The sequence below is a fragment of the Gymnoscopelus braueri genome, assembly GCF_963280865.1.
Source record: "Gymnoscopelus braueri genome assembly, chromosome: 15".
NCBI classification, from domain to species: Eukaryota; Metazoa; Chordata; class Actinopteri; order Myctophiformes; family Myctophidae; genus Gymnoscopelus; species Gymnoscopelus braueri.
The window spans coordinates 7,742,290-7,754,857 of record NC_137620.1 but is presented as its reverse complement, the minus strand read 5'-3'; the positions used below and the strand labels follow the sequence as shown (position 1 = coordinate 7,754,857).

The window sequence follows — 12,568 nt, the reverse complement described above, 5'->3', positions numbered from 1 at the left end:
AAAAATAGCCAATCTATAACTAAGCACACAACACGTTGCATCGTGAGCTTATAGGTCAGCTAGTTTTGCTATTTTTGAAACAAAAATACAGAAAATCTAAAACAAATAGAACATTTGGGGAAACCTTTTCAAACGGCTAAAGTGGTTAAAAACGATTTGTGTCTTTTTCTTTCTTTGTGCTTCATGGATGTTCATGTTCGTTTTGCTCTGCAACGTGTTTATCGTGTGTCTAAAAATCTGCTCTCTGTTCTCTCCTTGTCGCACCTCCCTATACCTACGCTGTATCGCCCCGCTCCTTCTCCTGCCCCCCTCCCCACCCCTGCCCCCGCTCCTCCTTCTGCTGCCCCTCGCTCCCCCTTCCGCTCCCCCCCCCCTCCTCCCCCACCACCTCCCGTCTGGTTCTTCCCCCCCGCTCAGACGGAGGTGTGCGTGTGCTCTGACGTCTTCCTGTGTAAGACGTCCGCTGTGCTGCGCTGCGTGTCGGCCCTGCTGGAGGTCGCCGTGAGGGTCGAGGAGGAGGAGGAAGAGGAAGAGACCCCCTGCCGCCACCAGCCCCGCTCCTCGCCCTCGCCTTCTTCTTCTTCGTCCATGTTGTCTCCGTCCTCGTCGCCGCCACGGCCCTTGTTCTCTTCTTCGCTGCTCTCCACAGACTTCCTGCTCTTCTACGTGGCGGCCATGACGCTGCTCTATGCACTCTACTGTTACCTCCTCGGATAGAGAGAGGCTGAGGAGACCCCCCCCCCCGAAACCCCCCGAGACCCCCCTGTTTTCTCCCTCCCGCACGCAACGCAACGTAAAGACGCCACGCAGATGGTGTACAGTACGTGCCGCCAAGCTCGCGTGCCGCGGCCTCTCGCGCGCAGCTGTCGTCTGGCGACAGCCCATTAGAAAAGGAATGTGAGACACGCTAACACAAAGCCTTACCGCTCCCCACACAGCTGCTCACAACATATGTGTGTGTGTGTGTGTGTGTGTGTGTGTGTGTTTATGCGGACGTGTGGTTCGTGCACGTAACGTCCGCGACGACCCAGAGAACAAATGGCATAGCGACACTTAATGTACACACACACACACACACACACACACACACACACACACACACACACACACACACACACACACACACACACACACACGAGACACAGCTGCAAACCCCACCAGAGCCATATGAAACCCCATTCATACTTTGTCGTAGGACGGTGTTGCACGCCAAAAATAGCTGATCTATAAGCTCACAGATTGTGAGCTTATAGATCTGTTTTCGGCGGCGTGACGGCGACGTACGGCGGGGCATAAACACAGAGCACATTATAACCCCTCCAAACGGCACATATAAGCTACTGTAAACAACGTGCGCTTTTCCCTACTGGGGGCGTTTGTGAACGGATGGCACATCGCACTACCTACCTACTTACCTACCTACCTACTGCACTACCTGCTTAGAACTAGGGTTGGGATCCTTTAGGATTTTAACGGTTCGATTCCTTAACGGTTTCCTCCATTATATTTTTTGATAAACACAAATTCAATCACACATACAGTATTGCATACTTGTTATCGTAGTGGTTCTCAAAGTGAGACCCTCTGGGTTACTTAATATGGACCCTAAAAACGTCTGTTATGGTGGTCCTTAGAAATGAAAGCTTTTGAAAACCACCGGCATTGTAATTGTATAGACGAATCCACAGAGCGGCAATCATAACTGCGGTGTGTCAAGCGGGTGCCGCTCCGCACCGCCACACCGCAGCTACAGGCAGCAGCTCTGTGGATTTGTCTATAGCAGACGTGAAGACCATATAACCAGCTCTGATAAACTGAAACTGATCCAAACGTGATGGAACCGATTCCGCTTCATGTTGGATCCGGTTCCCTCCGGGTTTGGAATCCCAGCCCTACTCAGAACGCAAAGCAGGTAAAAAACATTACAATAATAAGAAACGCGAGAAGAGAGGACAACTTTACGGACTTTTTCCTCCCCTTCCCCCAAACACACCTGCCTGCCTTAGCCTTTAGCTTAGCTTTTACTCGTCAATGCACAGCACGTTTTTATATATATATACAGTACGCCCCCCCCCCCCCCCTCCAAAACCTCGACCCGTGGATCAGAGGGGGAACGAACTAAAGAAAAGAAAAAGCTGCGTTTTAAGTTGAACCAGACAGAACTGTGAATGTGATCTTTGAGCCTTGTGACGAAACGCTTCCCTAAATGTGGAGCGTTTCAGAGACCTGTGGCGCTGAAAGGGTTAAGGCCCCGGTTTGTACGTAGTAGTCACGCGCCCGGTGTCGCATGCCGAAAAATAGGCGATCTACAACGCGTTGTGAGCCTGTAGATCGGCTGTGTGTGAACGAAACCCTTCAGTTGTACGTAAGCCACTTAAAGCAGATGAGACGGATGACACAGTGCCTCTTTAACCGAGATGGATGGAGAACCACTCACAGCACAGCGTGTGTGCTTTGTTTTATATATAGAGAGAGAAACAGTATATCTACAATGTTAACTGTTGAACAGCCGAGGGCAGCATTGTCACATTTGTGTGTGGGCCCCAGGGTTTTTTCCTAACAGACGGTACAGAATCTTTTTCTAAGCTTGTGTGTATAGATTCTTTCTGCTGTTGTTGCGTTATCACCCACTAAAGAACAACGGCCTGTTGTTTTGTTGCTTCATGTATGTATAAATGTAAACAACTTTAAATTATTTGTTTTTTTTGTTTTTCCTTATTTATTTTGTTTACTGTATGTCCTGTCTGTTTTTTTTTTTTTTGCTGCAGTGCTTGGTGCAAAGGCCAGAGGCCTTTGGTAATCAACAAACTAACATTAATTGCCTCCTAAAAGCTCTACTTTTGGATCGATGAGGCCGTTTTCCTAAAACTGCACACACAGGTAGACAGACTGACTCGGGCAATTATAGTCGGTTGTTTAGAGTTGGAAAGACATGGAGCGTTTAAAAGGTTTCTCTTTGTGTGTGTGTGTGTTGTTAGATAATGTTAGAGGCTGGGGTTTCCTCTGCACTTTGCACCAACCTGCAGTGTCTCGCTTATGTCTCTGAGGAGAATTGACGGCTGATTTATATGTCGTTGCACGCCGGTGAAGCGCGCAAAAAAAACTACCGATCTACAAGCTGACTATGCGTCGGCAAGGACCAACCATTGTTACTATTCATTATTACTGGCTAGACTGGTCAGTGAGTGTGTAGGATGCAGCCTTCACAAAGGCAGACATGAAGCCCAGTTTCAGGAAGGTGTCTTTGTAACTCTTCCTCATCTGTTCTGAGCTACTTTCAGTCCCTGGGCTCTGTGTGTAACTGTAGTCCTAATTTCCACAAGGTAGCGTAGCCTACCCGTTTTCCTGTTCCGGTTACTTTTCCCATATCTCCCATTTGATCTGGCTGCCGAGCCAATCAAATGAAGCTACGGGACGCTGAACAGGAACTACAGGTATGCACAGAGCCCATTTCTCAGTCTCAGACTGTAGGTTGACAATGGGTGAAGTGGTCCTTTAAGCCTGATCGATATTTCAATCGCAGGTCAACGCTTGTAGTTCGGCTAATTCCGTCTTGGGACGCTGCCCATAAATCAAGCCTTTACAGGTCAGAACCAGAAACCGTCCAGAGCAGGGCTTTGTTTCTCACGTTTTCATTTCTTCTTTTAAACGGGCTTCTATTTTTATATAAACCCCCCCAAAACTCAAAAGCACACTTTGACTTGTTAGGTGTGGTTCTTAACGGTGGTTCTGTGAGGCCGTGACGGCGACCTCGTCCAACTTTAGTTAAAGCTACATTCCGTAAGTTTGTATGTCTCTCGAACGGAGAGATGTACTCGCAACGACGTCCGAACTCCAAATATCTGCATTGAGTAAAGTAGGTGTCATGCCCGACACCAAGGTCTAATGGCTCTTTTCATCTAAAAGAACTAAGTGAACTGTGCCGTGCCATGTACAGTATTTCACTGGTTCTGAATGTGTGTCCATTACGCTACGGCTCGGTTTCACATAAGGTTCTCAACATAATTTGGGCCCTTTCAGGAGGTATTACTATTACTACTACATTCAAAATGTTTCTAAAATAGTGAAAATAGCAGATCTAGAAGCTCTCAACGCGACGCGTTGTGAGCTTCTAGATCTGCTTTTTACACTTTTTATGAGCGTAAATAACCATCACAGAACTTAATGGGTTCTGGAAGGTTTCAGAACCCGTGAGAAAGCCAACTAATGTAGCCCAAAAGAGCCAATGATACTCCACCTTATGGATCGGTTAAAAGATAACATTTGATGTCCCAGATCGTAGCTTTAACTGAACTGGATTGGATTACATTTAATTTAATGTGGGTTTTCCACAGCCATGCTGTCACGTAGAGAGAGAGGCCCTAATCTCTGTCACAACCTTAATAAACTCTCAAAGCGTTATAAAGAGCCCCCGCTGTTGAAATGAACTTTGTAAATGTTTCAAAATCAAAGTGTTTTATAAAAAAAAGTTGTAGCAGCATAAACAAACCACACTACACTACAACCACTGGCTTTTAGCCCCAGCTTATATTCTTGAAAGATGTTCGCAGCACACAAATACTGTTGTATTTTGTAATATTTATACGATACCCAATGTATTTAATGAGAATGAGAATTCTGGAGTTTATACAGATCTATATGTAAAGTTTTTTTTCTCTCTCTCTCTTGCTGTAAAGAAATTATTAAAAAAAGGATGATGTTTGATGGTAGACTGTGTTTATGTGCTTTGTGTGTTTGCTGCTGTATACAATCCTCAGTGTTGATGAGCAAATTAAATGTTTATTATGCAACTTTGCCCTGTGTTTACATAACAAAACAATAAATATATATGTTTTTTTAACCATAATTTCCCCTCTATACCAGCAGTTATCAACCACTGGAGTAGTGTGGTGGTGTTAACCTGCAGAAACACATTGCCCTCTCGCTGTATTTTGGTGTTTTATCTTTTTTTGGGGGGGTAGAGGGATTTTTTTTAGATTTTTTAGATAGTTTCTGCAGGTAAACACCACCACAATAATAATAATACATTTTATTTATATTGCACTTTAAATTTGAAACAAATCGCAAAGTGCTACAGTACAGATTTAAAAACGGTCGCATAAAAAAAAGAGTAAAAAACAAAAACAATTAAAAACATAAATGCTTTATTGAAAAGGAGAGTATTTAGTCCTCTCTGATAATTGCTGGTACATAGGGAAATGATGGGTAAGAATAGTTTTTGTTATTATTTTGTTATGGGGGCAAAGGGCAAAGTTACATACAATACCTTTAACACATGAGGATTTCAGTTCACTGTCTACTTGCTTATTGTCCAAGCAGCCCCAGAGCTTACACAATGCAGCTATGCTCCCCTGCTCTCTGCTTGTGCCTCCCATGGCTCTCTCTCTCTCTCTCTCTCTCTCTCTCTCTCCTCCTCTTTGTGCTTTTTTACAAACAGCCTGTTTGCCACGGTAAATCCTCACTGCTCTCCGGTGCCAGACAACGACTCGAATTTGTCGGCCTCGGGGGGGGCGAGACACCAAGGTAATGGGGGACAGAATGGGCTCAAGAGCTTGTTAGCCTCGCTCTAGTCTGCACACACTGGCGTTTTGTGTCCCGCTTTTTTTTTTTTCTGACAAGTTTAACCTCTGATTTCAGGGCTGGGGGGGGGGGGGGTGGATGTTTAAGCGTGTTCTATCTGAGATTTCTTTCTGGCTGCTAAATGGCCCACATAGTACACATTGTAGGTTGTTGTCGGTTAGTCTTGCATACAGCCAGACACTCTTAGCTGTACATCCACCATGTCTAGTGAGATCTAAAATGATATGTGAAATGATGGGTTTACTGCTTATCGTCTCTGTCGGGTGGAAATCTCATATGTCCCAAAAACTGTTACTTTTCAGGATTCAAAACAGCAAAGGTTGCAGATCTACAAGCTCGAAACACGTCGCTTCACGCCGTGTTTCGAGCTTGTAGATCTTCTACTTTTGATACTGTTGTGTGACGCTGTAGTATGATCAAGTAGGGCAAAAAGTTAGAATATGGAGATAAGAGGTTTCTGGCCGACCGCAACATTATAGTACCTTTATACAAGGTTCACATTCACGTTCACACGGTGAAGGAAACCATGCAAGGCACCAAACCTGCTCTTCAGACAGGAGCAGTTTGGGGTTCATTGGCCCTCATTTATCAACGCGGTGCAGACCAAATAATGGGCGTACGGTGAGATCACCGCAACTTTCGGCATTTGCCTTCAGATCTCACGTCTGGTCGAGAACAGTTGTTGGCGTTGGCTGCACCCGTTTGTTCCATTGTAGACCTGCGGAGCAGCATTGTCTGACAGGCATCTGGACACATAATCCACTCCAAAATGTATATCTAACACACTAATAAATAATCCCTGTGAAAATACATCATTTTATAAAGTACTTTAAACAAACTGCTTTAATAGTCATTCAGATAAGATTGAATACTTTTACTTTTTAAAGTAACCTTTTGTACCTTTTGCCTAAATTCTGCTTACCAGACTTTTACTTGTAACAGAGTATTTCTATTGTGGTATTGATATTTTTACTCAAGTAAAACCTTTTAGTACTTCTTCAACCACTGCATATTTCTGGGTGGAACTCCTGATTGTATACTTAAGCTGTTCAAGTTTCTGAGCCACTGTATTGATAAAAACAGGTGGAAAACATTCAGAGATAAAAAAATTATAAATATGCTAGCATTTCAGAACCAATTGAAAGACTTCAGGTTGGTGATTCATATTGGAACGGTGAAAGGATTGGTGGTAAGGTCCAATAATTGAGGCGGGTAATGCACTCAACAGTGGAATTATTTTTGCAAAGATTTTCATTGAAGGCTTTCAGCGAAACATTTTCATCCCTCAAGTCTAGCTCGATATCCTTGGATATAATGAGATTTTCTGAGTCGCTGAACCGGGCTGTATCCACTTTCCCATCACTTGGCAAATATATATAAAACATAAAAATGAAACGCACTAACAGTTTTGCACTAACAGGAAAAGTTTGTTTTTAAGTATTTCTTTAAATTGTGACACAGTTAGGAAAGCTGAGAGAGAGACATGACTATCGTCTACTGCAGTGGTTCTCAAAGTGGGGTCCGGGGACCCCCAGGGGTCCTGGGGGGGGGGTGGTAATTTAGCATTACAATTTACAAGCTCACAGCGTGTCACTTGGTGTCGCGCTGCAAGCTTGTATATCTGTTATTTTTACCCTTTTTTAATCTTCTCTTCTGTCTGCCAGATATGGCTGCCATGTTGATGCATTTCTACAGTGAAACAGTATAGACGATACATTATAGTGATCCTAATAGACCTTTTACACAGCAGCCACGTTGACATAAACAGATCGTTGTTGTCACGCAGAAACCTCTCATCTCCATAATCATCTATTTTAACTTTTTTTTATTTTTCGTAAATTAACGCCCTAGTTGATCATATAGTGTCACACAAAATATAACTTATACACATGGGGTGATTGAATTTTGTCTCCCTGCTCTCTTCTATTGAGACATTTGGATCGTGTCAAAGGTCACGTCTCTAGACACAGGATCTGACACGAATTTTGACCTGAAGGTTAAGCAAAGACAAATCGGAATACTACTTTCACCACTGTGAAAATTTTAAAATAAGCCAGAAAAAGTTTGTGGAATTAGCCTATAATGCCAGATTGAAAGATTGACATTTCGAGATATATGTTGCTGCAAGGAAGAGCAGAAAAATCACACTGTAGACTCAGTGAATGGGACTTATTCATTAAAATCATATTAGTAAAAAAAAAAAAGTAAAAAGGCATAGTAAATATTCAATGAGTTGGCTGAGTCCAGTGCTGGAAAAGTAAAAAGTACTTTTACTTTGGTACTTAAGTATATATAGGGGCCAAAGTGGTTAATGTATGTTTTGTAATAATCAAAGTCAACAAAGTATCATGGTCATTTTAGTTTTCAAATAATTGTAGTGGAGTAAGTATTTGTATATATATAAGTATAAAGTATTGAACTCAGTATTTTACTCAAGTAAAGTAAAAGTACCATAACATTTTACTTATGTACAGTACTTGAGTAAATATACTTCAAGAAAGACTTCTAATTATAAAGTTTGCTGCCAGGAAGAGCAGAAAAATACCACTGTAGACTCAGTGAATGTGACTTATTCATTATTATCATATTTCAATTCAGCAGGCAGAGTAAAAAGGCAAATACATTATTCAAAAGGTTTGTCTGAGTGTGTAAAACTTTATTTCAGCTATTATTACTGTTATACGACTAAAAAAAACTAAAAACCAACCATGATCTGTCAGTTCTGCTGAATTCTTCCCCTGGCTGTTTAGGCCCACTATGCATAGTTGAGTTTTTTTGTGTGTTTGTTATGCAAATCACAAGGCTAAGTATTCATTGTCTTATTTATATATTTATATGTAGACCTAGTGTCATGATGACTGTATGTGTTCACCAAACACATACTAAACGAAAGGAAAAGCGATTTTGTTTGGTTATGGCAATTAAAAGTAAGTGATATGTTTTGGTAAAACTAAGTTGTGTCTACTAGAGGGTGGGTACCGTGGACTGTGGAAGTCACAAACCCTGATCCATATTATTTAACGTTACCCATTTAAAGCATTGAATCATTACCACGGTGTGGTAAAAAAAAAAGTTTGCTATGACGATGCCACAACAGGAGAAACAAACTCACCACTCTGATCAAATGCTCTTCTTAATCAACTTAATTACATATAGCGTCCTGAAGTTAACATGTGACCACACCCCCACACAACCCTTTCAGTAAGAGTGACAGAGAGCAATATTTTTTGAAAAAGTAAAAGAAAACATACAATCTCTGTCTTTCAGCCGACCGCCCTTGCAGAAACAATAGGCCTTATACTATGTGCTCAGAACTATAATCCATGACAGCTTTTCTCTGTTGTTATTTTTTTAAATGGACTCCAGTCAGAGTATCATAGCTCTGCATTACAGCTGCTCGCTTTGCTCTTCTGTGCGCTGGCTTTTATAAAGCTGATCCTGACCTGAAGAGGACCCCGAGCTGCATTAATACCTGATGTGTATGTATGTGTACAGTGTGTGTACAGTGTGTATACACTCCCAAAACAAATGATTTATTAGCATGCATCTGGATGCTGGCTCTGTGTGTCAGCTGGTCTGGATAATGTATTGCATGTGGTGTCTGTATAGTGTTGTCTTCTAAACGTCTACTGGGAGCTACAGTGTTCGAACTTCCATTCCTTTCCTCCAATGGGGTTGTACACAGTAAAAAATTGTTAAATGTTCATTTAACTCGGGATAGTTTAGAAAGGGACCCCTATTCTATTACATGTGTACACTCTCAGAGTTACACATGGATCAGATTTGACTGGTTGCATCCAAAACCACCTACTAACGTACTACATACAGTACAGTACACAGTATGCTGTTTTCAGCCTACTATTTAGTACCTACCGTGCAGTAGTATGCAGTACGGTTTCACTTAGGGACATACTGAAATTTCGGGGGCCAGCTGTGTCCGGATTACTCCGGAATCACATACATACAGTTTAGTATGCCAAGTGACTTTTTTTGTATGTCCGAATTGAAACCCATACTGCTCAGTAGATACTAAACAGTAGGCTCAAAATAGCATACTGTGTAGTATGTAGTAGGCTACGTTAGTTATGTGGTTTCGGTACGCAACGTGTGTGTGTACAAACTCTCCATTATTTATTTGAGGGCTCTTTTGGTACCTTTCTGGTCTTGTGACACTTAAAGAATGAGCACCTTTAGAGTATATACTGTACATACAGAACCACCCTTTCCAGGTAGATTGTCATGGTCTGCATGATGTCACATCCTATTTTTGTTTGTTTTCTAAGCCAGGTTGTGACTATTTGTGAGTCCTTGTGCATTGAAAGGTTTGTCATCCCCTGGTTCCACCCATTAAGAGCGGGAAAGCATCTGTCATTTTAGATTTTCACCACTTTAACCTTTGGCTATTCAAAAATAGCCGACCCACAAGCTCATAGCACGGCACAGAGTGTGATTTTTTTAAGTGAACATTGGTAACTCCAATCTTTGGAACAAAATATTTTGAGATGGGGGTCCGCAACCAAATACATACATTTTCAGGGTCCTTGACTTGAAAACTGTTTGAGAACCACTGATATTATAGCTTGCTGCTAGGATTCAGAAGACATTAACTAGAATCCCCAGAAGCAAAGATTCAAGTTAAAAATGTTCGCTTTAAAAATATATATTTAAAGATTTGCACATATTTTCATGAGCTTGTAGATCTGCTATTTTTGAATAGCCAAAAGTATAAAATAATGGTTATAGCTAAAAAAAAATCTAAAATTACACAGTATGCGTTCCCGGATTGAATGGGTTAAGAGATTCACACATGCATCTCATTTAGTGACATTTAGGGATCGAGTTGAGCTTCACCCTGTCATCTCCTTGCATGTCACCTTCATGTCACCTTCATGCCGCTGTGGTGATGCTCTGGTCTCTGCATGCTTTTGGTGCACCGGCCCCCAGGGGGTCCAAAATCTGTACCCTCTCAGAATGACACATTTGCACCCCCTGGCGGCCCCCTGGACCCTAGATTGTGAACCAGTTTTATTTTTTTGAAGTACGTCTCTCTCTGTACGACGTCCTGTTTTCCTCTGCATGGCATGGTGTCTGACTCCGCCTCTTCCCCCCCCTCCCCCCCACCAGGAGGCGCTGTGCCCCGCCCAGCTCATCCTGGAGGAGGAGGGTCTGTGTCGGCTGGCCCAGACGGTGGAGGCGCTGCTGGAGAGCCCGGCCCCGGGCGGACCCCCGCGCCGATCCTCCCGCCAGGACTCCATCGGACCTTCGACGGCCCAGCCCACCAACGGGATCCCGTCGTAGTCGGATGTCGCGGAGCCCCCCCACCCCCCCCCCCCCCCCCCGACATTTCGTTGCTGTCGGGCAGAAACCTCTTATCTCCATTTTGTATTATTATTATTTTTTTCTGTAAATTAACGCCCTACTTCATCATACGACAGCGTCACACAAAAGCATCAAAAGTAGCAGATCTACAAGCTCGAAGCGACACGTTTTGAGCTTGTAGATCTGCTACTTTTGATGCTTTTTAATTTGAATCCTGAAAAGCAACAGTTTTGGACATAATGAGGTTTCCACCCGACAGAAACGATTTACAACCTCACCAATCAGGGAACCCATTCGATTACAAAATTACATTAAATTAAAAAAAATCGTCCCTTGTTTTTGCCTCTGGGGGCACAAGCTCCTTTTTTTGTGTTAAAAAAAGGAACTCGGGTTCCATGTTTAAGGCAGTAGTGCCTTTTTGAGATTACAACTTCACAAGTTCCCAAGTTCTCTCTTCAGATCTACAAGCTCACAATGGTCAAACAAAATGATCCGCTGTGGCAACACCCTGATGGGAATTAGCCAAAAGAAGAGGACAATTTCACAAGTGAGCTTGTAGATGTGCGACTTCCGGCGCGCGACTCTATCGTGCGACAGAGCATGCATTAGGGCGTAACAGTTAGGCAGTGGTGGAAAAAGTACTCAGATATTTTACTTATGTAAAAGTATCAATACTGCAATATAGAAATATTCCGTTACAAGTAAAAGTCTTGAATTAAAAATGTACTTGAGTAAAAGTACAAAAGTATTGGTATCAAAATGTACCAAAAGTAAAAGTACTAAAATCTTTGAAAATAGCCGATCTACATGCTCACAACGCGCCGCGATGCGACGCGTTGTGAGCATGTAGATCGGCTATTGTAGGGTTAAAGTGGTTAATGTATGTTTTATAATATAATAATTGATAATTGCAAAGTAACTAGTAACTAAAGTTTTCAAATAATTGTAGTGGAGTAAAAGTAACATTTTTGCCTCTGAGATGTAGTGGAGTAGAAGTAAAAGTACTAAAAATTGGAAATACTCCAGTAAAGTAAAAAATGCCAGTACAGTATTTGAATGCATGTACTTAGTTACTTTACACCACTGCCGTTAGGGATGCACCGATTTATCGGCCATACATCGTTATCAGCCGATACTGCCAGCAGCCGATGTTTATCTGTTGTTTCATAAATCTATATGATTGAAAATGAGCTCATTGAAAGAGAGTGTGATGGAGGACTGAAGGACTTTAAAGGGGAATTTCTATTACAGTTTCTTAAACCTGGGTTCTATTATTAAATAACGTGGACCACAAACGAAGGATGGGTGTAGAAGTTATTCATTAGAATTGGTCCATTTGTTCATCTTTGGACATTTTGCGAGAGGCAAGCTGGTAATTATGTTGTTTGCTGTTTGTTTGCTTTCTTGTTTGTTTTGGCTAAATGCATGCTATATTCTTATATCTGTCTGAAAACATAAAAAAAAAACTGCAAAAAACTAAATAAAAAAAAAATCTGTATAGTTTGAATTACCGGCTTGCCCCTCCCGTTGTGAAATTAAGCGACCGAATAGACCAAGTCCAATTATTTTTACTACCACCTTTCATTTGTGGTCAAAATTACCTAAATATATATTTTTTAAAAAAGTATTAACTAATATTTTTTACTAATGACAAATAACAACAAAAACA

At 42.0% G+C, this 12,568-nt stretch overlaps 1 protein-coding gene across 2 annotated transcripts in view; it reads left to right on the top strand.

Moving 5' to 3' along the window:
• Positions 1-11,699, top strand: part of lrch4 (leucine-rich repeats and calponin homology (CH) domain containing 4) — a 106,330-nt gene extending 94,631 nt beyond the window's left edge. The window contains exon 18 of one of the 2 annotated variants that reach the window (XM_080451517.1): positions 10,705-11,699. In XM_080451517.1, the coding sequence (XP_080307643.1) occupies positions 10,705-10,878 (174 nt within the window). In that variant the 3' untranslated portion in view covers positions 10,879-11,699. Of the gene's footprint in view, positions 1-417; positions 4,710-10,704 lie in introns of those variants that run through there. The other variant, XM_080451516.1, reaches the window with a different exon arrangement.
• The last annotated feature ends 869 nt before the right edge of the window (positions 11,700-12,568 follow it).